Genomic DNA, 26,915 nt, shown 5'->3' with positions numbered 1-26,915 from the left:
TGGCGAACCGGCCTGAGAGAGAGGAATGCAGCAGCAGCACTGTGTGTCCTCTCCTGATGCTGTTAGTATAACTTAAAGACATGGAGGAGGACATGAGGGAGAGAGAGAAAAAAAAGAATATGGGTAAATAATGATGGAGGAGTATGGATGAGGGATGAAGAGGTGTCTGGGATGAGAGGAAAGAAAAAGTAAAAAGAGAAGAGAATTTATGGAAGGGTGGCCGTCAGTGAGCACAGCAGGGGGATCCTTTAGTTTAGAAACACCTCCTCCAGTCTGTATAAAAAAGCTCATTGTCTTGAATGACTGAAGGACATGGGAATGTTGTAAAACCAAAGCCCTAAATGCACTGAAACTGCTCTGAGTTGTCGCAGACAGACCTCCCGCAGCATCCCGGACATCAATAATTAGTAATGTGTGTGTGATTGTGAAAGAGAGAAAGAGAGAGCACTTCTTTGTACATGCTTGAGTGTGTTTGCACTTGCTTCGATTGTGTGTACGTGTGAATGCTTTTGTTTTTATGTGCATGACTGAGCATTTTTATGATGTGGATGCGTAATCTCCTCATCACATCGCGGCCACGTCATTTGGTCCTGACCGGGAGTGACAGGAAGGGCACGGCATTTCCTCCCGCTCTTTGAAGCCCGAGGTCTGTGCGTCCCAGAGCGCTGGACTGCAGGACCTATCAACGATCGCTCCGCTCGCCACGTGGCCAAATAAAGACATGTCCGACGCCCCTGAGAGAGCGGTGGTTTCCACGGTTTTTGATGGGAAATGACACAAGCGTTGAAACAGGCCTTTTAGTGCTGTGGGTGCAATGGGTTTGGTCTGCCTCACTGTACACAGCCAGGTTCCTGTGCTTGTGACTATATGAATGACGCATATTGCTAAAATAATAGTCTAGTTATGTGTTTTAGTGGGGTGGGATGATGTCAGAGGCGTAGCACACAGATTATTTATCATTGTGCGTTCAACTGCTCTTTTGAAATCCCTTCCCCCCGGTGATGAAATAAACGATTTTTAATCAAAGTTAACAATCAGAATATGTTTGACATTTAGTCTATCCTGGGGTTGTAGCCTCAGTTGAGCTGGATCAATGTGCAATTCTTTGTTATGGCTGTTGGTTGTTTTTACAGGAGGAGGCAGGACCTCCCTACAGCGCTTGATGGCGGGCTCTGATAAACACACACACACATACATACGCAAGCATATCTGCATCTCAGCACGTCTCATTGCACTCTTACCAGCTGCCTCAATCACCACTATTTTACCGAGCAGAACCACACACAAACAAATGGCACAAACTGCTTTGTGTACACATGTTTACTTTATTATAATCTCCAGAGCATTTGACCAGATATTGCCTGTCTCATTCGTCTGATTACTTGTTTCCCATTTAAACAACACTTAGCTCATAGGGGGTGGCTGGCGGAAGAGAAATAAAAATATTATCAGGTAGTTAAACTGCTAGTTCCACTTGTAGTATGGGCAAACTATTCAGCCATATAGCTGTCACAGACCCTAGGTAAGAAATATGGCTGGTGTTCACCTCCTGACCCCTCTGAGTGGTGCTCGAGGATTTTCAGCTTGACTTCAGTCGGCTGCATAGTTTGTTTATGGGCTGGCAGGAAGTTACACTGGCCATTGGTCCCTGTTGGGAGGAAGTAGGGAGCTGGAGGGGGGCGTGGGGGGGGGGGGGGGGGGGACTGAGTACCCTGCAGCATAATCCCCCTCTGCCCTGGAGCTCTTTAGTCTACCACCTGAGCTCTCATTCATCTTTTAAAGAAAGGTAAAATAAGCTGCTCATTACTATCTACCATGGCAAGTAAAGGTAATGTAACAGCAGACCCCAAAAATTATAACAATAAAAAAAGATTAGATGTTAATCTTCACCTGCCTCATTTTCTAATTTGTCTCTTTGCCTGCCTTTCACTTCACTGGCCATCATCCCCCGTTCCCCACCACTTTGCACCCTTATTGAATTGCACCTCCCGCCGCTTTTCCTGCCTCTTTTTCTGCCCTCCTTGTCTCTCCTCTGTTGACCCATGCTGTCCCTCTCTTCCCTCTTTCTCTCTCCATTTCTTTCCCAGTCCTCCCACTCCTTTCTCCCACTCCCTCCCTTCTGATGTCTCAGTGGATTTCTTGCCTTTCTGCTCTCCTCTCCGGTGCGATCTGCGAAGTAACCCTAGAAGTGTGCGACAGAGACCTGTTCTTTCAGAAAGGGTTGGGGGTTCGCAGTGAGGAGGGGCAGGGCGGGGGGGGATTTTTTGGCACGGGGAGACAGCTGTTAATCAAATAGTCAAGGATGAGGTGTTTCTTTCTTCCCACCTTAAGTGGATCTCCCCCTCTCCTGTAGCCGCACAAAAGAGCCTGACCGGTTGAAAAGCCGGCTCTGCATGCCTGCACCTGGACAGAGGGAGAAGGAGTGTCTAGCACAAACTTTTAACGTGATTGCGAGTCGACAAGATTTTTCGGGGAGTTTTATTTCTCCTCTCCACAGTTCCCCTTGTTCCTCCGCTCGCCTCCTGCGGTGGACATCTATCCCCCACCCCAACTCTCCTCCCATAACACCCCACACACACCAACTCCACCACCAGCACCAGGCCCTACTCTCCCTCTCTCCTCACCACCTCCCTTTCTTCTTTTTCTTCTTCAAACCTATCCCTGTGCTCTAATGAAGATAGCGGGGTCCAATTTAGCAAGTGTGCTGTTATTGCAGGAACATTCCTCTCTAGTTATCTGGGGCCTCTCAACTTCCCCTCTCTATCGGCGGTATAGGTTTACCTTCCCTCCTATCTTCTCACAGCGGAGGGGGCCAGCCTTTAACTCTTCCACTGCCTGACAGGTGAGGATTGTACGGTTTAGTTGAACATCCTACATAGTAGTATTTGTCCCCTGGAAGGATCAGCAAGCAAATCATACATAAAAGGGAAAAAAGATATTGTTTTCAGTTTTTAAATTGATGAAATTGTTGGGGTTTATGCACAGCACAGTTTCCCTCGCAGGTGATTCATGAAGTTTATCAATCAGTCACTCACTCAATCAATCAATCAATCAATCATTCAAAATGTTTAGCGCTGTCGTACGCTGTATATTCTGTATAATCCATCTGCTTCCGTTGTGACTAGTGATCGGTGAGCGACTGTGTGTTGCTCTGAACTGCCTTCTAATGTGAGCCTGCTGGCAACAGCTGGCATATACTGCTGCATTTAACAGTAACACCGGCGCACTGTGCCATAACTCTGGATTAGAGGCTGTGGCAAGACAGGCCTGTCACTGCACACCCATTCTACTGACTAATGGATGAGTCCACAGGACCCATTCCCCGGAGTGATGGATGGGTCCATTGTATGGTGTAGGGGACGCTGCTGCTCCTTGTGTGTGTGTGTGTGTGTGTGTGATAGTGGAACCTAGAGGCCGAGGCTGAGGGTAATTTCATTTGTCTGTGCAAAGCCAGACAGCTTAATGTCCGTGGGACCTCTGCGCTGAACCGGCCAAAATGAGACATTTGAAACAAAGTGCTGTGAAATGCTCAGTGGTAATGTTTCCGATGTCTGGCTCTGCTTTTAGCCTAGGGGAGAGAGCCGTGCTCAAAGCTGGTCCACCAACATTGTTAGCTTCACACTAGACTGTTTTGTTTTTAAATCGCAATTTTGCTTCATTCAAGCGATATACAGTTTAATACAATACAGTATTATTGCATTTTTGACCACATTCTGACCTCTGCATGGAACCTCCACTTCCAAAACTTCATAAGCATTCTTCTGTACATTCACATTGTTTGAGATGCATTCCTTCCTATGAATATGCGTTAACACCTGTTGGTTAACATCCTGTTGGTTAACATCCTGCCTTGATGTTATGTCTTGTCAAGGTATTTGTTCAAAATGACCTGAATGTCAAAAATCTTTTCTACCCCCTCACTTGTCAGAGTGATACTTATGCATTCCTTCAGTTTTTGTCTATAGTGCTATTGTTTAAGTAGGCTGTACCGAAAGTATTTACATCACACACCTTTAACCCACAGCACATCCATCAGCTCCAGCTCTTGTCTGGCAGGCAGACGGTCTGGCCTGGTGGCAGTCTGACACCTCTATAGAGGAGACAGCTCTGCTCACTGGCTAATTTCACTTCGATCTCTCCTTCATCCGTCTTTCCATTCTGTCAAACACCTCTTATATAGCTCCACCGTACTGAACAATCTCACTTTCCATCGCGTCTCTGTCTCATTCCCTCACGTTGCATAACAGAGGAATTAGTCTATTTATTACCCTACAGGCAAAAAATGTCTCAAATTATAATTCTGTGAAATAGATCTGTCGTGCTTTTTTCACCGAGGCAGTAGTGGAATCCAGAAGACTATTCGGAGTAGTGTGTGATGAGTGATGGGGTTTGCATGCAAATAGCTACAGTGAGGCAGGAATGTGGGTTATGTCACATAAATGTCATGTTGACACCTCCCCTAGGCTGATTGACACAGGCTTGTTAGGGCCAGCTGAACACACGCTGTACTGTATTAGTACTCATTATAACAAGGTTTACAATATATGTAGCCCCTGAAACTGTACTGTATGAAGATAGTATAAAATGGAGACAGGACAATTTGAATGTAATATTGTTTGTGTGATTTGTGTGTGTGTATACAGCACTGTATGTGTGTGCATGTGTTTATGTGTTTGCATGCATGCCAGGCCTGTATACAGTATCTTTCTGTATTTGGGTGTATTTATGTGTGTCTGGGTGCGAATATTCTCATTTGTATTGGGTATGCATGTGTGTGTATACATATATATATATATATATATATATATATATATATATATATATATATATATATATATATATATGTATACATATATATATATTTCCTGTTTCCATGTTGCCACCCATGGCTCAGTGGTCCAGGTGTCCTTTTGGAAATGTCAGTGTTTCCTGTGGTGCCAGGACCAACATTTCCTGCTCTGAGGTAGGGCTGCAACTAATGATTATTTTCACTATCGATTAATCCAGCGATTATTTTTTTTAGAAATCATTTAGTCTAGAAAATTTTAAAAATATGACAAATGCCCATCACAAGTTACGAGAGCTGAAAGTGATTCTTCAACTATTCATTTAATAATTATATGAAACAGAGAAAAGCAGCAAATATTAGTATTTGTGAAGCTGTAAACAGCAAATGTTTGGTATTTTTACTTGATAAATGACTAAAACGATTAATCGATTATCAAAATTTGAATCGTTTTTTTTTTTTGACAATCAACTAATCAATTAATCGACTGATCGTTTCAGCACTACTCCTAGGTTCCCTCCATTTCCAATATATCATCAACATGGCAGCAGTGTTTTGCACCCCGAAGGAGATTACCATGATAGACTAAGAAGTGCCCTCTCTGTATATTTTTGTTCTACGCTCCAGCATCACTGACACACACATCCACACAAACAAACATTCACATGCACGCACACACACACACACACACACATACTTGAGAACACGGACATTCCTCCGGCATGACATCAGGCTGTGGATTCTGTTGATGTGACTGCACTGTACAAGGAACATACTGGCCTGTAGACTGTTTTAACGTTAACAGAGGGGATAGATCAAACATCTGCTATCGTTTCTCAGCTGATACGGTTTCAAAATAGCTTTGGTAAAAGTATGCATGTGGGTGTGTGTGTGTCTGTGTCTCTCTGCTGGTGTATGTGGGTGCTCTTTTGTGCCTGTAGATTGAGCCTGTGCCTGTAGATTACCTGTGTGTATCTGTCTACTTTAGCTTATGTATACAATTACTGTATCTTTACGTGTGTGTGTGTGTACAGTATTCTTGACCTCATCAGGTTTCTATTTTGCTGGCAAGGTAGTAGTCCTCTGAACAGCTAACGTGGAACATTCAGTTTAACAAGGATGGAAAAGCTCATGCGATACGCATAACAAATACAACCAGACTGGCATCTGCTGTCCTACAAAGCCACTTATCTAAAAAAAAAAAGTTGCAACACTGGAACTTATCCAGAACTTCAAACCTCCAGTGATTCTTTTTTTACTTCCTGGAGCTGAATTTTGTTGCCATATTAAGCAAAAATCTGGTTCAAATTGTGTTTGCATATCTTGATAGACAGCTTTGGTTTCTGTACTTAACAACCTGCTCTTCTCCGCTTGGCTCCCGCCCGCCTTCCCACTTCAGTAGCCATATGGATCCCATCAGTACGATGCAAACCTGCCCCGCTTAGTACCAGCTACCTGTGAGTGAATGTGTGTATGTGATTGTATATGTGTGATTATGTTGTTGACAACAACTTAAAACTATAACCTTGATACTAACCGCTTATTTCCCATGTGCCTGTGCCCGAATCTCAACACTACAAAGCTCCATTTTCTCCAGACTTAACACCAGAGTCGCCTGCTTGTTTGTGATGACCTCAGATATCTTTTCTGCTATTTATTTCCAGGCTCTGATGCGATGCGGTGTATGTGGGTGGGGTGGCTCTCTGGGGGCCCCAGCCTGGCCCCCATGCATGTGATCAGGCCCTACATGGAGTGGCATTTGGCCTGGCCCTGTGGGGCCCTGTCTGGGAGCAGGGAGCTGATCTGCAGCCAGCCTGGAATGCCAGACATTTGAAGTCAGACTTGTTAAAAAAGAACGGAGGGTGGTAGGAGTTTGGTCAAATAGGCCCCTGTGTCTAAAATAGCCCACAGACTCTGTCCGAGAGGGAGGGAAAAGAGACAAAGCTTCTTCCCGTAAGCTGACATTAGGAAAGGCCAGCCCTCCAACCTTTGCTTGAATAGAATAGAATAGACAAAGCTGTACTTTGTGTGTATGCTGTCTTCCGCAGTGTGTTTGTCCCTCTCCCGACACATGTGTCTGTGTGTGTTTTTGGATGGGTATGTAGCTATGTGCACAGTGTGTGAAATTTCACCAGTGATGGTGTAACAGCGTCTGTGTCACAGTGGTTCAACAGTTCAACAGTTATCTCACCGGGGAGTTGACACTGCACTTGGGGAAAGAGCAAAACTCATCACACAGAGTGACACACCAAAAGATGCTCTCTCTTTCTCTCTCTCTCTCTCTCTCTCTGTTTCTCTTTCTCTTTCTCTCTCTCTCTCTCTCTCTCTCTCTCTCTCTCTCGCTCTATCTCTCGCTTTCTCTGTGCTCTCTCTCCTTTCCCCTTCTTTTTCTAACTCTTTCTCTTTGCTCTTTATCTCTTTCTGTGTGCTCTCTCTCTCTCTCTCTCTCTCTCACTCATTTACACACACATACACACTCGGCTCTCATCATCTCCTTCCTCGTCGCTCTCTCATGGGGCTGTTTTAGTGGTGTCCTAGCTGGGAGCCGAGCTGGGTTGGGGATGTCAATTACAGGCCTATGATAGGGGCCCTGCTGCATTATGCATGGAAGTGTCCCGCTGGGGAAAAAATGGCCTACAGCCAGAAACGATGGATGGAAGGATGGAGGGATGAATAATGGATGGAGAGATGGAGGAGCGGAACGCTATTGCAATCGGTGTCTCACCAAATTGAAGTCTTGCCCCGGCTCACACCTCTGAAGCTAGGGGCCGAGTTACCCCGGGTGACTCGGAGTCGTGAGCTTGTCGGGTGAGAAAGCACAGGAGGGCTTTAATCGGTATTTCTTGTGTGTGGCGGGACCCACTGGGGCACCGCCATCAGAAAGGTCACCTAAGGTGCTTCGTCTGTTGTTCCACATGCAGACGACCTCCCGACGTGATCAGTTTAGTGTAGCGCCTTCTGGACGTGAATTCACAGCACCGTTTGTAAGCTTTTTCATGTTAAACTGTTAAAGTGTTAGCACGCACGTTTGTGTGCATCCACATGTGTTTTGGGTGCATAATTATGTGTACATGCTTTTGTGTGTTACCTGGAATCGAGCCTCGAGGCACGCCACATGAAGGCAATCAAGCAAAAGAAACATAATTAACAATAGAGACTAAGATTTTTATGTTTCACAAGCAGTTAAGCAAACCCATTCCTTAATGTATTTGATTAGAATAGCATGAGTAATTGTGTCAATGGCTGAGTTTAAGCCAAGCATCACAAATACAGACCAAGTGCTGCAATCTGCATTCATCAGGAGATCATTAGTTCCCTGAGAGGGGCAGTTTCAGTACTATACTTTTTATGAAAACCAGACTGAAAATGTTCTTCTTTTTTTTTCTTTCCACCTCTCTAGGAGTGTCTTTGATACCACATTGTCCAAAATTGTGGAAATAAAAGATAGCTTTGAAATAGGTCTTTGGTTATTAAGGGTTTTCTAGATCATGGGAATTCATTTTCAGCAGAGGTTGAACATTTGCCGTCTTGAAGTATTCAGGAACACAATTAGTGAAAAGAGAGCTGTTCACAAAGGAGAGCGACTGGAGCCTACAACCCCATAACCTATTTGAGTCATTTGGTATGATACAACATTTAAAAGGTCTTCCAGTGTAATTTGTGAAAAGCAGCCTAACAAGTCCAGACTGGAGAGCGTGATCAGCGTGGAAATAGGAGGAATGATATTAGATCTGATGCCATGAACCACCATGAACTAATAAAAGGTTAAAACAACTTGTAGAAGAACTGTGTGTGTGTGTGTGTGTGTATAAGAACAACAGTGGAGACAGAGTTCACAAAACGGTCAGTGGTGCTTAGCAAAAAATTACGGTGATTAGGGCAAATACGTTCACAACATATTTAGCCCTTATATCTTAAATGTTTTGATTAGGAGCTTAAAAAGTCTGTGATGCAAGGAGTCAAACTGAAGTTGTAGGTGGATGTGGATGCTCCTGTGTATTCAAGGGTATAATCTAGCTGTAGATTTTTTGAGAGTAGCAGTAAAATCCAATGTTATTGATTGATTGATCGTTGTTGCAATGAGCTGAGAATTTATCAAATGGTTTGTTTTGTGAGGCACATGTTGAAGCACATTGTTCATTAAAGACATGAGAGCGTGCAGGGTGCATATGATATGAATGGCCTCCTTGAAAACATTGAAATCATACATTGCTAACCAGAGACAAAAACATCCTCCCTAGCAGCAGAGGTTAGATTCAGATTTATGGTGAAAACTAGGGATTTATACATACGTGGAGGTATATGCATGTATGTGTGTGCATGGATTTGCATGTGTGTGTTGATTACTGACAGGTCCCCGACGTCACCTAATGTCAGTCAGTGTATCAGTGAATGTGAAAGGTGCTGTTGTTATTCACCACCACCATGGTGGGATGACACTATTTGTCACTGTAGTGATGGATTCCACCTCCCTCAGAGGAGCATGTGCAGGCGCCGTCTCTGAAAGGCTGTCTTTGTGTTTCACACTCACTCACACACACACACACATACACACACACACGAGCACGGCTGGAACTGACAACAATGGCATGCTTATCCAATTGTGGAGGAATAAGATTAGGCTACAAAGAAGCTCATAAGGCTAATGTTAGCATCTCCTGCTCCAGTGAGAGCCTTTGTTTGTGTAATCAGGAAAAACACAGGATTAGATTTGTTTGAGATGCTGTCTCGGAAATGATGCCCATAAGACCCTATTGTATGATGCTGACATGTTCTTAAATAACAGAAGGCAATGGCTTGTCTTCTATCTGATAAAATAGTCCTTGGGGAAATAAAGACTAGTTTTGCTGTTCAGATATCTGATTTTGTTTTCCTCCAAAATGGGCTGTGTGGCACACCCAGCCTAGCTTACGTCTTTACTCACCGTTTCCCTGCATAATTGACTTAGCTTGTCACCATAATTGGGTTATGGTGAGGAAAGAAAATAACTGCTCTGTCATCCAGTGTTTTTAAGATGCTAATCTTTCTTCGATGAGAGCAGCACATTTTTACAGCTTACTGTAATTCATCAACGGCAGCAATATGAGGGCTTATTGTAGCTGTGGGAGTAGAATGTCCATCCAACAGGTGGAGTCAGGGTTTATACTGAAAAGGTAATGGTAGCTCTATGAAAAGAATATTGTGGCTCATCAGTTGGGTCTTTTATACCATGTAAAGCTAACATAGCTTTTCAAGTGGAAACAATATGATGTATAATGCATTACTGCATATTGCATAGCTAACATATCATGTTGGAGTTGCTAAAAAAAAAGCATAACTGATGCTGATGGAAATTGTTGCTTATGTTCTCTTGTGAGGGTTCTGGTGAAATGTAGAGTTAAAGACATTTTGGCGCTGTCTGGTGAAAACCTTGTATCCACAAAATGTCAACTTGTCAGAAACTAAGAAAAACAGCTTTGTTTTTACCCTGATGACAATGCGTTTTTGACATTATCTAATGGGTTTTGTAATGGTTTTGTAATGGTTTCATAAGCCAAAGAAGTGTAGAATTTTCTCAACCCATCACCAAAATTGGAATTTCAAAGTTCTCATGCGACAACAGTGATTTGTTTTGTGATGTAGAAGGATCATGAGCACATTTGTACCAGTTGTAGGGGGTGTGTCTCCCTTTGCAAAATACTTGAAATGTTTCTCTATTTTCTAAAGGGATCCGCAGTCTGCCATAAATTATCCCCTGTGTCAGGTCAATAGTGGTTTGGGACACTATAGTTCTAGAGAGTCTGAAAGGAACCCTAGACAGTCCAGTGCTGTTATATGAGCCAGGAGAGACAGAAACCATTCATTCGCACCTCTCTGACCCTTCTCCCATTCTTCTGTTGAAGAATAGCCTGCCTCTCTCACGCACAGTCGGCCCCAAGCCCCTTAGGGCATGGAGGGCCTGTTACATAAGACAGGAGTAAAGAATGCTCCAGAAAAGTCTTCAGCCATGACCTTGGCTTCGACAGAGCGCTCCTGTTGGCTCTGTTCTGCCAGTGCCGTCTCACAGTTAAAAGTCACACATCTCCCCGGTCTGTGTTCAGCTGAGGATCCGTCGCGGGTTTGCATAATATACATATAAATATAATTACATAATATCAAGAATAATGTTTAGGCTGTCGAAATTCTGGTAATGATTTTTAAAATAGTTGGTTATTATGTGGTTCTTCTGTAAAGGCTGAAAGATGGGAAATACTGGATCCTTGACTCAGTTTTGGCAAAACTTTTGCGATTCAGAATAGGTCCATTATATATAAATCACCACTTCAGGGATGTTGCATAATTTGTTTTTTGAGAAATCTTAGGTTGTAGCACACTGTCACTGGTGAGATCTGTGGCTGCTCCAGTCCCATTTCAGCAGTTGTTTACTACTCTCTATTGGCAAGCATTATGTGTAGTGAAAAGAACTTTCCAAACCCTCATCAAGCCTAAAATTTACCTCCTTGATTTAGAAGAAAGGGAATGTTGAAGGGAAAAACCACAATCTTAATGTGGGCTATTTTACCAGCTATCAAAAATGGACATTATGGGAAAGCATCATCTATATAGTGGAGTATTTACTAACTCACATTTGCTAACCATTATATTGGAATGTAGCTGTTCACCGCCTTGTTATTTCCTCTTGAATTCTGGTTGGCTCAGAGCTTTGATAAATTGTTCTCATTGGCTGAAAGGCTTAATGAGGCTATTGTATGGTAGTTGAGCAACACACAAACACACACACACACAACACAGCTGTTTAAGGTATCCTTCTGTAGAAACAAAAATATCTCTATACCTCTATATCTTTATCTCCTGCAGTACTGAATGCACTGTTCATATATATATATATATATATATATATGTGTACACACAAGCGCACACAGACAAACACTAGCTTTTGCATATGCATATTGTTCTGATGCACACTATCTATGAGATGTTTTTCTTTTCCTTGTGAGACGTTTGCAAAGTGTGTTGTGTCTCAACTGTTCTGCTGACTGACACCACAGGGGTCTCTCACTTTGTAAGACCAAGATGAGGTTAAAACACACGTTTATATTTGTGTCTATATATTTGTCTGTAAGGGGGGTTAATATGAATGTGGTTAAAGTCAGCCTTAGGCTCTAATTCTCAACCTCTGCCACATTACATCCCCTCTCTCTTGCCCGTTATTCTGTCATTCTCCACTGTGTGCTATAGTATTTAATAAAGATGTATGGCCATAAAAATCTTAAAAAGGTAAGGGTTAGGTTTATAATCATCTTTTAGTGTGAAAAGTGATGACAGCTTTAGGCGTTGCAGCTTGGCCTTGAAGTGAAGATGTCTGGAAACAAAGTGAAAGAGAAGGAGGGGGAGCCATAAAATCATCCTGCCCAATAAATCTACAACGATCACACTAAAAACAATTTCATCACGCTTGACAATACATCTAAAGATATCGGTAATTTCTATCTATCTATCTATCTATCTATCTATCTATCTATCTATCTATCTATCTATCTATCTATTAAATAATAATGAAAAAATAATAATGCATTTTAGCTTACTTGTAAGTGGTTGGTAATTTGAGTCCAGGGAACATGGCGTTCCTGCTTGATGTTCATCAGGTAGTTAGGGTTGGCAAGATGGCTTGATGACTAAACTTCCCTGTCAGAAGATGGAGAAAGGGATCGGCAGTTAATAACTCCCGTACACATTAGTGCACACACACGCGCGGCTGTCTTGCACGGCGTGTTGAGGCTGTATATTCCGTTAATGAAAGGTGTGGAACATTCCCTCAGCAACTCTTTGATCTTTTTGGAGGGTGGTACCTGCGTCTGCATCTCTCTTTGTTTCTTCCTCTCTCTGTGAGTATTTTTGTGTATCTGTTCAGTTTTTTTTGCAGTTTTAACTGATCATTATTCCTCCCCCTGTCTCCTTCCCCTTCCCTCTTGTCCTTCCCTATCTGTCTCTGTTATCTCCCTCTCACTTCCTTATCCTTCTCTGACATTTATTTTTCTCCACCCAATCCTCTTCCCTCCTTCATCCCTCACTCCTTCCCTCATTCTTCATCCCTTTCCTCCCCCCTCTTATCATTTATTTCTGGCTTCATGTTTCTCTTTCTTCACTTTCCCTCACTTCTGTCCTCTGTCCCTCCCAGTCCCCATATAGTTTTCCTGTCCCAGAGTGTGTTGCATGCTGGGAGTCCTGCCTCTGGAGAGAATGGCGTGTCTCTGTGTGGTTCCAGACTGTGCCACGAGCTCGCCCACTCCTGGTTCGGCCTGGCTATAGGAGCCAGAGACTGGACCGAGGAGTGGATCAGCGAGGGCTTCGCCACCTTCCTGGAGGACATCATCTGGGCCCGAGCGCAGCAGGTACGGGAAAATCTACCGTGGTCAATTTACTGTAACCATCTTGTGAAAATAAAGTTCCATCGGCCATCTTTAGAAGGTGACAGTATGAGCTTTCAGATACACCACTATAGTCATCTTGACAAGCCCAGTTTTCTGTGGCCATCTGGAGAAGATCACAGAGTAGCTTTCTATCTCAGTGAGAAACAGAAATGATACAGTTAAAAAGAACATCAGGGAAGAACAAGTTAATGGTTGTGTTGTTAACGTGGTTCAGTTCACTTCTCCTCTGTCTTCTGTCGTCATCCAGAACTGCTGCGATATCATCCACTCCATTCATACCATCGGAATGGCAAACTTAGGTTGCCAAACGTCCATTTGCGATTTCCAAAAGATACTGTTTGTGTTGTTAGAATGCCATGCTGAGTAATATTGGTCATTACGACCGCAATAAAACCCATGGCTCAAGCACATGAGGCCAACAATAACAGAAGAGGCCAGTTAAATGCAAAAAGTAAATTTATTCACTAAGAACATGAAACGAAAACAATATCTAAAAGGTCAGAGAACTTTGGCTTAACGGAGCAAAAGGATGGAGGAGAGCCCGGGCCAAACACACCATGACCCTTCGGACGCAGAGCTTCCCCTCAAACTGCCAAAAGATAAGAGGAGGACTAAACCCAACCAAACAAGAGCTGTGAAAACAGGACTACTGGCACCTCGCTCCCCCCTCAAAAAAGGGAAATGAAAAAGTAGACAAAATATAACAAAAAAATATGCTGCTGCCAGTGTGGGGAGTGTGTGGGGCTCCAGAGGTCCTTTTAAGGGCTGCGCCAGGAGGAGACTGGTAGCCAGCTAATTAGGGATACCTACAGAGTAAAATATACAAAGAACAGATGAAAGGAGGAGCGTGTAGCATTGGTACAAAACATTTGATTGCAACATGGAACAGAGCAGTTAAAGATGTGTGTGTCTAGGTGGGGGGGGGGGGGGGGGTGTCATGTTCGCACATGTTCGTTTCATGTCTAATCAGGGGGTTCATGTGCGTACAGATCTAATCCTCCTACTTGCTTTCCCACACCGTGTAGAATTACCCAGAAATGTTTCTCTTGCGTCTGCGCTCTTTAATCATGTCACTTTTATGATATGGGCTTGGCTGTGAGAGAACAGCTAGAGGCAGACTTGTTGTTGCTGCCCAAAGGAGCCTAACTAGGGAGACACAGTGACAAAGGCAACCGGTGCTCACAGCCGCTTTATCATGACATCATGCTGCCTTTATCTCTTTATTTTGTCAGTCATTAATCTGTTTCTGTCTGTGTTCCTGCTGATGAAAGTCTCCTTTTTCTGTTTTCCTTCCTCTCCATCTTCCTCCTGCCTTCCACTATTTCCCTTCCACTATCTTTTCACCCTCTTTTTTCCTTTTTTATCTCCCTGTACCTCTCTCTTTCCCCTATATCAGCTCTCCCAAGGAGAGACACTGGAGCAGTGTAACCTGAAGGCACTGCTGAGGTGGAGACGACTCTCTGACGAGTTGCAGAACTCAGAGGAGGAACTTCAGATCCTCAGGTTTGTCTGTCATTGGTCGAGCCACCTGTCAGTCTAATCATCTTACAGTAGAAGCAATTCCTCTTCGAGGATAATGCAACAGCAGCGCACAAGCGTGTAAAAAGCAGGCCCCCCTTGACAGCTACGTCTACATCGATTCTTCTGAAGTTGCCCCCGAATGCTGACTCATGATCGTCTTCCCCGCTAAATATCAGTAGAGAATTTACCAAGCTGCCCCAGGATGAGCATGTACAGGCAACTTCTCCCTGCACCAGTCAGTCTGCCTTTTTAACCGCTTTACACAGTGCTTAAGAAGGTTAAAGATGTGATAGGATTTCTAAAATGTTATTTTTAAGACTTTTCTGCTCTATGTAATAGTACATTAGAGAGATGGAGGAAAAGTAGGAGAGAGAATGGTGTTGGCATTTAACACCAGGTAGAGAACTGTACTCAAACTCACATTGTTGGAAGCTCTTGTTATACAGCATTACATGAGCACAGCAGGCGTAAATGTTTTTTCTGATCGATTTTCACTGATATTCTTCTGTTATCTGGCCAATCATTATATGCATTTGGAGCACTGGCACTCAAAGTGAATGGAACACTGGTGCAGTTTTTTGACGGATAATTGATAATAGTCACTGATTCAGAGTAATTGATAATCTTGTACACTTATGCCGGCAAACTGCTCCTAAAACTGCATCAGTTTCTGTGTAAAAATGATGATCCAGCAAATAAGGGGGACAAATCCCTCCTTGTGACTCATGTCGATTTTGTAAAAAAAAAAAAAAGTCCATGCTGAACCAGAAAATGTTTTGTATACCTGTAAAGTAACCCAGATTTACACTAAGTACAAATGTCATGGTAGCCACCGAGCTCAGTGCAAGTTCCAAGAGAGTTTTTTTTACCTTTATTAATCTGGAGAAAGTTTTTGCTGAACCTGCATGCTCTTTTTCGGCACTGCCCTGGTTCATATTCATACAGTAACTCACATTCACACCTGGGAAGTGCTGGCCTCTTTGCTCAGGAACAGTTTGACGAGAGATTTTGAGGGAGGGGAGAGCATTTTTTGAACATATTGCATTTCCCTTACACTAATTTTCTATATGAGGAATAGGTTTTAGAGAGAGATACTTTTTTTAGGTTATGGTATGTACAGTGTGTGTGTGTGTGTGTGTGTGTGTGTGTGTGTGTGTGTGTGCGTGTGTGCGAGTGTGTGTGTGTGTGTGTGCGTACATGCATTCCAAGGGCACAGGTGAGGCAGGTGTGGCTGCAAAGTGTATCCAGGTGTACTGTACTATCATGTCTTAGGAAGGCTTAACACACACACACATTGAACACACATTCTCCATTTTATCTGACAGTGTGGGACCCACACCCAGTTTTTTTTTTTTATCCAGGGTGGAATCACAGTGTCTCCAGGTTCAAACCCCAGCCAGGTTAACCGTTTGAGGTTGGAAATTCTACAACTTTCACAGTACCTCTCATACTGTAGCTCTGCTTTTGAATAAAAAAAAAAATGCCTCTTCACTGGAGATGACACTTGCATAGCTTGCTATTGACATTGACAAGCTGTACAGAGCATAACAGCAAATCAATGTTTTATTGATTCCATGGCACTTCTACTTGGGACTAGCTTCTACCTATGTCGCCTCACTAATCATGTGCTGTCATCATACAATAGGAACACTTGTTTCTGGGTTAATGGTACTTTGATTCCAAATCAATTCAGTCTCTCCTGCATTCTGTCAGTGAAAAGCTCAAGTAATAGTGACACTTAATAATAGACACGTAAAGAACACATTGCTCCTGTACTTAAGGTTGATTGTTCTTATCACTTGAAATTGTTAGACATGATCATTTCGTTTTTTCAGTGTGAAGTTTCATGACAGTGAAAGGGTTAAACATGACACTATCTATCACCTCAAGGCTATCTGTTTGTTAATGCAGTGTCATTTCTTTGAGATGGTTAAATGCGATAATATCCATTGCTTTAAGCTTGACTGTGTCTGGAAATCTAAAGTGTTATATTTCCGCCTAAGGGTTAGTTAACAGTTTAACTGTTTCCATACTTACATGTTGATAATCCCTCCAGTGTATATTGTGCATTATGAAGTTCTGCATCTGCAAAAGGGTTAAACACTGTCATATTCATTACTGTCAAGCTGTGTATGTCTTGAAATATGAAGCTGTGTGTAAGTGAAAGGGTTAAACGTGTACTTGAGAGCCGTGTCTGTCTGCCAGTCCATCAGGGTGTTCCCCTATGAGGCAGACGCATGGGAGATTAGGAGGATCAGGGTTTGGTTTCTCTATACCTGACAGGGTTAAATCAACAACGGAAAACTAACATCTGAAAAATGCAAACAAATCGTGTACACACACACACACACACACACACACACACACACACACACACAACCACATGCACTTACGCATGCACGCACCCATTTTGGTTGATTATGTTGTGTGAAAAGACAACTAATTGCAAAAGTGGCATCTGAGGAAAAGCCATTCCTTAATCCTCACCACTCTTAAAGCAGCAGCAAAGCATGTTGGGGCATAAAGAAACCCCGTTCACACATATTAGCTTGATGACTGAATGGTAGTTTGGTTTAGAAGAAATGTTGTGGACTAGAAGTGCAATTACTGTGTTTTAGACGTCAGTGTGCCCTTGTTTGTGTTATTCTACCGGTATCACAAACATAAATGTTGGTTTGAACATGAGGGGCATTGGAAGGTCAGATGTAACCAATCACTCAGTTTGCTCCAGAGTTGGGAACGAGCCATGGCAGCCCTATTGATGTGGGCTAGACTGCCTGTATGTCCAAGTCCAGATCTGGCTCCACTGTACAGTATTACAGCTGTGGGGAAACATAATATGAATAAACACAATCTGGTTGTCACAATGCACAGAGAAATATTAGAGGGAACCTGGTGAAGGGAGGGGAGGGGAAGCACAGTGGGATGTACAGAGACATACACACAGCCTCCTCACCAACATGCACATACTAACACATACACATACAGACTAAATAGCGGGTTGTGCTTTCCAAGTTCAGTGGGTCACTATCGACACCCCGTGATCCAGCAGGGGCCCCGGTGGCCAGTGTTTATCAGTCCATTTCAGATGAGTTATATTTAGGGCAGCCTGGGCCAGACGCCATTCTCCCTGCTGATTTACTGGGCTGCTGGGAGCGCTGCTCTACCTTATCCGGTTTCCACAGTCAACCCAGTGTAATTTGTCAGGATATGGCTCGCGGAGCTATAAACCTTTGTGTGTGTGTATATGTGTGTGTGTGTGTGTCTGACATTAAGTTCTGTCAGTAATGGCTCCTGATTTCCTCCTGCTCTCTCTCTCGCAGACACACACATGCAGGTGTGTGCATGGCTACACACACACACACACACACACACACACACACACGGCCAACAAGTCAGATAAGAGCACCATTTATTCTGAAATACATTGAGCTATTGTGTGATTCTCTAAGGCAGCGAGCAGCGATTCCTCTTAAAGCTGTAGTAAATCATCTCTGACAAAGAGAGAAGACGAAAGACAGGGATTTACCCATCCATACATCCCTGGTCTGGACAGTGGGAAGGGCGGGGCTCCTTTGTCTAACGTGGCAGTGATGGATAAACATTTTTTCTCTGTGCCGTTGGTGTCTCTGACGCACGTAACCGACACGCTTTCTCTTCTGGAAATACACGTTCTGTCATTGTTTTTCTCTCTTGCCCCAGTCCCTCTTTCCCTCTGTAATTCTCAGTCTGACACACACACACTCACATCCCCACACACACACACACATGCACACACACACACATGCACACACACATTTCTCAGGGATGCAGCACATCCTGCTGTCTTAAAAGGAGTCCATTCCATCTTATCACCTGTAACAGACAGACAGAGCCACTAGTGGCAGATGGAGACTGGATGGAGGGCAACTTGACAAAATCACTCCTGTAAAAATGAATGTCACAGCAAAAGGAAATGTTGTGGCCATGATACGCAAAGAACATTTTAAGGCCAAGTGGATGACCCATTTCGCCACCAGTTAAGACAAACAGTATTTTTTTATGATGTAATTGTCGGCTGTAGCTGCTAGTTGTGTAGTTGCTTTACAAAATGATTCTGTTGCACGCACACACACACACACACAAGGAGAAACGCACTCTCATACACATCATGAGAGTCCCTGAAAGAGCTGTCCAGCAGAATTTAGAAATTCCAGGAAGCCGATGACTTCCTCTCTCAGTCCACTGGGCAGACCAAACGTTCCCTGCAATCTCCCCTCCTCGATTCCTCCCCCTTTTTTCTCCTGCTCTTCCCCTCCTCTTATCCTCTTCCCTAATCTTTCCCCGTCTCCTCCCATTCCCTCCTCCTCTGTTCACCGTGCCTGGGGAAAGATTCATATAAATCAAATCAAATATTTGAGCCACTTGAGGTGCACCGCTGGCAAAGTTCGGTTAAATCAAGCACTCCTCAGGTTTTACATTATGCGTACATGTGTATATGAGTAAGAATTTGCATGTGTGTATGTGGTCTTTGTGCGTGCAAAGCGAGTATATTTACCTGTGTGTGTGTGTGTGCCTGCAGCTGTCTGTGTGTCTGCATGTGTGTGTTTGGCTCTGTCATGAAGCGGTCCTGTGTAAAAGTGCAGGCCGGTGATGAAGGGTGTATTGATTGGTGGGCCAGGCGCCTGGTGTATCGACTTGGCAGGAGGGTGATCCTTCAAGGCCTTCCTATTGGCACACTGAGTTAATCTGCTCAGCCTGATCAATACCAGCTAACTGAAACTATCATTGCACAGCATCCCACGTCAGCGCTCTGTTTGTTTGGCTTTTATTGGTTTTATGTGTGTTTGTTTGTGTGTTTATGGGGGTAGAAGGGATGATTTGTGTGTGTGTGTGAGAGAGAGGGAAAGAGAGAAAGAAAGCAAGATCATGCCTCTTGCCTTTTTTTTCGTGTGTGTCTGCAGAAGGAGGGGGTGCCTTTTCGTGAGTGTATGTGTTATATGTTCACTCAGTGAGTCATGGGCAGTAAAGTCAGAGCGTAGCACTGTGAGGTCGTATAAACACTATAGCATGCTATTATAAATCTGCAGCTTGATTTCTAGCCTGCCTCGGGCAAAATATGGCAGCTTGGCAAAGTGTTAGCCATTGAGAGGACCGGGAGAGTGGCTGGATTTAGTGTTGCTGACATAGTGCTCTTGCTGTGTAGGGATTGTGGTTTTCCACAATGCTGCTCAAATGACTGTAGGAGTGGGATAAATGAAAACTCGGTACATAAGTTCTCTCTGTTTTTGTCTCTCTGTCTGAATGTCTCCCTCTGTGTGTGTCTGTCTCCCTACCTGTCTGCCTTTTTTATTTGTGCGTCTCTTTGCTGTGTTTGTCCTTCCTTCTGCAGGCCCAACATGGAGAACACCGGTCAGGTCAGTGAGTCCGGCTCCTCCATGGTCAAACATGCCCTCAACCCTGACAAAACCTTCATGCAAGTCCACTACCTCAAGGTGAGATACCAGTGAAACAAGGACTGATGGAAGTGAGAAAAGAAGGAAGAATAAAAAACACAAAGAAGGACTGAAGGAAGGAAAGATGGAAGGAGGGAAGGGAGAAGAGAATGAATCAAACCAAAAAAAAAAAAAAAAAATGTGAATCCTGTAACGTCATTTTCGATGGCCCATTCTTTATAGGGTCTGTTTGGAAAAGCAGCTGTAATGGATATAGATGTAGCTATAAAGTTGCTCTTTATTGTCTTTGATGGATCATGTTGTCTGTGTCTTCTGCTCTGTCCAGGGCTACTTCCTGCTCAGGTTCCTGGCCAGTCAAGTGGGAGAGCAACAATTCATCGACTTCTTCCGATTGTTTGTGAAGAAATACCACGGGCAACTCATTCTGTCTCAGGTAGAGGCCGTTGCATGAGTTTCACCTTATTAACTGAATGGAGCATCTTGTTCATTTGCAGCTGCTTCAGAGGCTATTAATAAAAACTGAGCTTAAATTTGATCTGTATTAACATGATCTCTCTCTCGGGCATATTGTTCATTTTCATAAACAAGTTGGAGGCTGAATGTAGCTTTGATTGCAACAGTGTTACAATGGCTGAAAGTGCTCCAACAGCATTTCAGACTGATGACCATACATCAGCCCAGCCACATATGTTTATTCTACTGGGGCTGTGAGTCTGAGTGATCACACCTGGCTCTGTGTGTGTGTGTGTGTGGGCGTGTGTGTGTGTGTCTGTGTGTGTGTCTGTGTGTGTGATGTGTCCCACCTGGCTCCTGTTTCTACAGTGGCAGGCAGGGTCTTCTCACTAAGTAATGGATGTTTCATAAACACTCTTTGACCTTGTACTAGTGACTTAAGATCAGGTATGCCTCTCTCTTTCTTTCTTTTTTCTCCCTCCCACTCTCCTCCCCTACTCCCTCCATTTCTGTCTCTCTTTGTGTGTTTTTTTGGACAGGATTTCTTGCAAATGCTGCTGATTACCTTTCCCGACATGGCGAGGTATGTAAGTGGCTATGAATAATGCTTAGACTATGATACTATGAATAATGAATAACGCTTAGACGCATAAAACTACACTGGCTTGGGCTCAAATATTGGTAGCCTGGTTTCCAGTGCCAGACCATCTTAAAGGCCATTTTTTATCAATTTTCTGTGTCTGAGATTCTCTTTCCAGTGTCTTGCCAGCAGATTTGTCAGCGGGGTTTAGTGTCAAATATATGAAAACTGTTTTTTAGTCAGTGTTACAAAGATATTGATTTAGCCTTGGTTCTGCAAAGACTAACTTAGCCCTGCTGTGGAAAAGTAGCCAACGAAAGCTCCCAACACCAATCCTGTTAAGAGAGCAGTCTCATCCACTCTCTTATTAATTGAAGTGTAAAAGGATAACTGCTCCTCCTGCTCTCCTCCTCTCTAATTTTCTCCCTCCCTCTCCTCCTCTCGCTCGCCTAATCATTCCATTTTCTCTCTCTCCTGATTGCCTCATTAACCTCTTCTTCTGCCCGTCTCTCTGTCCCTCCCTCTCTCTCTCTCTCTCTCTCTGCCTGTCTGTCTCTCACTCTCGCTCCCCCTCTCGATCTCCTTCCTCCTCCCTTCACGCACTCCCACCCCTCCCCTGCATTTACCCCTCGCTCCCTCAACACCCTTCCGTCTGCTCTAAGCGTTGTCTCTTTTGCCTCTCTGCTGTGCGGAGTGTGCTGCTGGCCTAGCAGAGATTGATTGAATTAAAGAGAGAGAGCTTGGAGAGTTGGGGACGGTCAATATTTGTGTCTGATGCCTCTTTCAGTAAACAGCCTCCTGGAAGAGCGAGGATTAGGATGAGAATAGACACGCACCGCCGAGGGTCACGGCCACTGTGTGTGTGCATGTCTGTGCACGTGTGTGTGTGGCTGTGTTTATGTTTAAAGGAAAGATCTACCCTAAAACACTCTAACACTGTTGAAAAACAGCTATCGATGTTGTACCTTGCATTTCTGGTTCCAATTTGTTATTTTGTGGTGTATTTTTCTTATTTAAGTGGATAACTGGCTAAACATAGACAACATGACATGATGTAGAGATGTTTGCAGCGCAGCCACAATGGTGTTTAATAGAAATGTTTTTAACTATCTAAAGCCGACGTCATAGAGTCATAGATGGAGAAATCTATCATAGAAAAGGCAAAGATAGCCTATCAATTTTTCCATCACCAGTAGCCTCAGTAGTCCATAATGCAATGCAGCCACAAGACATGTAGCGTTTTGAGTAAGGAGCACGACTCGCTTTTAATCGACTGGAACAACTCTCGCTCTCTTGCTGTTACTTTGCTCTCACTATCATTATCGCTATTGCTCTCTGCACTTACACATACTGATTGCAACAAGTTCAGGCACGTTCTCTGGGGGTTGTCGAAAGGCTTTCTGGGAAATAACACTAATTGAAGCTGAATTAAGAGAGGCAGGCCAAGGGAAAGTGGGTGCACCAAAAAAGTAAATTACAACTTTTCATCACAGAATAACTCCTGGATTGCACTGAACATCACAGATTGATACACATAATGGTGTAAGAGAATCTGAGTGTGGAAATTTCTTTTAAGCACATGCGGGGAGGGTGCAGGGCTGCTGATGGGGGATATAGTTATTCCTTGACTTGGTGTGTACTTTGTATTCATTAAAGTTTGCATACACAATGCAGAGTGCCTGTGGAGGGTTTGCGTGCATGCACATTCACTTTCGTGCTCATGAATATTTGTGGAGCGGCTCTTTTGACTGTGTGTTAGTCTATGTACTGTATGTTGCAGTTTGCATACACCTGTGCTAACCGTCCTCAACCCCACACACACACACACACACACACACACACACGCGTGTATGCATACATGCATACATGCATACAGACATACCAGTCTACCTTTCATTGTCTGTACATGCCTGTTCGTACTGTATGCTTGTCTTTGAATGGAAAAGTGGGTGTGACTCTCTTTTTGTTTGAGGTGTTGGCCTAAACCTCTAGTCCGCCATGACCATAACGATGTTTTCCCAGGGCCGTGTTTTCACAGGGCGTCTTGGGGAATAACAGTCATTGCTATAATAATAGGAATAATACTAACACTTGTGCCATTGTGTTCCAGAAAAGGCCTCACCCTCAGTGCTATTTATGCTGACTGGCTTGATCGACCGGGAATTCCAAAGGTATGAAGTGAAATGAATGAATTTCTTTCTTTCTTTCTTTCTTTCTTTCTTTCATTCTTTCTTGTCTCAGTACTGAATAGGTGTTAACTCCATTTGTTATTGGTGGCCTAATGGTGCTTAGAATAAAGAATGAAGAAATTGCTCGCTCAACTCCAAACTCTTCTTGATGCCTTCTGGGTGCAGACTCTTGTGCATACAGATTCAAAAAAGGAGGGCAGTCCGCACCACCAAATGAATTACAAATGTTTATCGTAACGCGCGGCAGCAGACAAAGAAACAAACGGGTTTCAGCACTAAGCCTTCATCAGCGTTTTCAAAATGCTGATGAAGGCTTCATTCGGTAGTGCGGACTTCCCTCCGTATGTGAAGGTGTAATGGTGCTGCCATAATGAAATGATATCTCATAATAGAAATAGCCCTCAGTATAAACACGCTGCAGCTTAAATGAAGTGTGACAGTCAGCCGATAAAGACAACATGCATGAGCTCCGTTTGGAGACTGCTAGACAGATAAAGTGACTTTCTTAGCTTTTGCCACTACTTACTGTAAGCGGTGATTAAGTTCAGCTGAAGTCGACACAGCTAAACATGTGCAGTTCATTTCATCATTCTGTTCGATCACTGTCATCAGCTGTGTTACAGGACTGTTACTGTATCTTGGCATGCTGAGCGGTGCTGCTTTGCTTCTGCCCTCTAATCCAGAAAGACCCAAGGTCACAGATACTAGGCTTGGAAGGCAACACACACACTCACACACACGCACACACACACACACACACACACACACACACACACACACAGTCACAATCAATCCACTTTAACAACTTCTCCAATTCTCCTATCTCCATGGTAACTGATCTTAATTACCAGTGTGGGTGTGTGTGGGTGTGTGTGTGTGTGTGTGAGTGTGTTGTTGTCTGGGAACCTTCACTCTCTAGATTATTCACTGTGATGATGTAACTGGAGCCTTTCAGGGGCCTCTCAGGGTGGGAAGGACAGCTCGGAGGGACTGCTGTTTTCTCACACCTGATTGGGCGATGGGAAGAGTGTCCTGGAGAAGGCTTCTTTCCGTTTGATGTGCCAATCACTGGCTAATAAGATCAGCCAGATCGATAGAAACCTTTTACACATGCGAGTGCTTGTGTATTATGTACACACATAAACACAAAAACACTTTAACTCTCTCTCTCTCTCTCTCTCTCTCTCTCTCTCTCTCTACTCTCCATCTTTTTCTCTCCGTTTCCTTCTTTGTCTCCCATCCATTGCTCCAGCAGCACATTGTACTCTGGCTAAGCTGGAATTGGAGAAAGGCAGGAAACGGTTCGGCCTAATAATAAACAATGACATCCCCACCGATCCCAGAGTAAGAGATGTGGAATGGGAAGGCCAGTGCCAGTCTATTTTAGACCCTGGAGTTAGTATGAGTAAGCAGTCCCTTTGGGATGATGGATCTAGGCTGAGATAGTTTGTTTAAATAAAGACTACTCTTGAGTCGCCAGAGGGTTCAGCGACCTTCTCCAGTCTCCTAAAACCTCCAGGCTTCTACAGTACTGCGTTTCATTTACATTGGGTTTTTTTTGCTGGGCTGCCACCTGTATTGTGTATTGTCAATTATGTGGTCAAGTCGTGGTCAAGTTTTTTTTTATTAGCGTAATCATCCTCAGCATTTTATTCTTATATCACTTATATCAATAAATGTCTGTTTTGCTACTCTCTATCTCTGACTGATATAACACAAAAGTGATTCAACCTACACTCAGTTCATGACAGCTTTACATTTGCTGTTCTAAACACCCGGAGTTGGGTAGGTTTTTCACAGGAAAAATCCTCTGGTGATGCCTTTTACTTTTATGGTAGCGGCAATATTTGGAATTTGGCATAATTAGAGGATGAAGTGGCATGAGCAGCGATAGCCGGCATGGCTGAAAAAGAAGAAACTCAAACTTCATCAACAGAAAATCCAAAAGGAAAGCACATCAAAGTACTGGCCACGCTGTTTGATTGCAAAGGGATCTCTGGGAAGAAGCACCAGAGCACCCAAGATGTTGACAAAGCAAAATAAATAAATGAAAAATGAGGATATCACAGTTTACCACTTTAAACTCTTTGGGAGAGTGAAGAAGGGTAGTAGCTCCTTGTGTGTGTGTGTGTGTGTGTGTGTGTGAGAGAGAGAGAGGTGGAAAATACTGAACTTCTACATACAGTCTAATATTGATTCACGAGGAGAGAGATAGAGAGATGGGGGGAGCGAGAGGGAGAGAGTGTGTGATGGGGACAAAAGCCTTGCTATGTAGGGAATGGCAGTGGGGATCTAGGCAGCAAAAGAGCTATGTGTGGTATCCTGTTACACAATGCCACTTTACTGCTTCAACACTCACTACATTCTATACAGCCCACTCTCTCTCCTCCCTCTCTCTCTACCTCTCTCTCTCTCTCGCTCTCTCTCTCTGCCTCTCTCTCCCTCTGTCCTTGCTCCTACACACACCTTTATGCTATTCTGTGCTGGAGTACTTTTGTGTAATACACACAAAAACACTCAAGCATGCAGTTATAGTATTGAACCTTGCGTGGCTATGGTAACGCCAACAGCTGAATCACTGCATATACACCGTGTGTGTGTGTGTGTGTGCGCTTGTCGGTGTGTGTGCATGCATGCATGGTAAAGTGTGTGCAGAGTATGTATTGTGTGTGTGTGTGTGTGAGAGAGAGTATACTGAATTGTATGAATATGATATGGCAATGCTGTATCTCCCCTGTGAGTATGTGTGTGTGAGCAGTGTTGCATTACAAGCACACCTTGCTTCTCTCCTGTCTGTCTCCTGTCTGCCCCCCCCCCCCCTCCCAAACACACACACACACACACACACACACACACAACCTCCTTCTTGTCATTGCTCTGATGTGCGATTCACATCACTTGAGCAGTGGCTCCACTGAAAGCTTTAATAAGGTTAAGTGCTGTGTGTGTATGTAAGCGTGAGCCTGCTAGCTGCTCTCTGTGCGTAGGTGTGTGTTTGCGTGTGTGGTTATGCGTGTGTGTGTGTGTGTGTGTGTGTTTTTGGAGGGGGGGGGGGGGGGGGGGGGCAGAGGTGTAGAGGAGTTGAGGTGGGGTTGTTAGTGACTGTCCTGTGTGTCGCTTTGGTTGCTAGTTAATGAGGCGTTTTTTCCCCCCTCCTCCTCCTCCTCCTCCTCTTTTCTCTCTTGTCCTCCACTCTCCCTCCTTCCTCTCATCCTCCGGAGTCAAGTCGCGAGTTTCCGTCAGAGGAACAAGTGATCGCGCTCCCACCTCCCTCTCCTCCCACCTCCCTCTCTCTCTCTCTCTCTCTCTCTCTCTCTCTCTCTCTCTCTCTCTCTCTCTCTCTCTCTCTCTCTCTCTCTCTCTCCTCTCCCTCCCCTTCCCGCTTGCTTGGGCTCCCTCACTCTGCCTCTGCAAAGCATTCCACTCTCTCCCGATCAGTTGCGCTCTCTCTCTCTCTCTCTCTTCCTCTCTCTCTCTCTCCCCCCCCCCCTCTCTCTCTCTCTGTCTCACTGTGTCTCTGTCTCTACCTCTCTCTCTCTC

At 44.0% G+C, this 26,915-nt stretch overlaps 1 protein-coding gene across 1 annotated transcript in view; it reads left to right on the top strand.

Annotated features, from left to right (window-relative positions):
• The window catches only part of aopep (aminopeptidase O (putative)), a 70,515-nt gene that overhangs the window by 6,925 nt on the left and 36,675 nt on the right, over nt 1–26,915 (top strand). Inside the window, exons 6-11 of the mRNA XM_071894787.2 lie at nt 12,945–13,158; nt 14,594–14,700; nt 20,090–20,192; nt 20,479–20,586; nt 21,146–21,189; nt 23,297–23,357. Coding sequence (XP_071750888.1) covers nt 12,945–13,158; nt 14,594–14,700; nt 20,090–20,192; nt 20,479–20,586; nt 21,146–21,189; nt 23,297–23,357 — 637 coding nt within the window. The remainder of the gene's footprint in view (nt 1–12,944; nt 13,159–14,593; nt 14,701–20,089; nt 20,193–20,478; nt 20,587–21,145; nt 21,190–23,296; nt 23,358–26,915) is intronic.

Source organism: Centroberyx gerrardi, chromosome 8 (genome assembly GCF_048128805.1).
Source record: "Centroberyx gerrardi isolate f3 chromosome 8, fCenGer3.hap1.cur.20231027, whole genome shotgun sequence".
Classification (NCBI taxonomy): Eukaryota; Metazoa; Chordata; class Actinopteri; order Beryciformes; family Berycidae; genus Centroberyx; species Centroberyx gerrardi.
The sequence above is the reverse complement of the archived record's forward strand: the minus strand, read 5'-3'. Positions and strand labels throughout refer to the sequence as shown.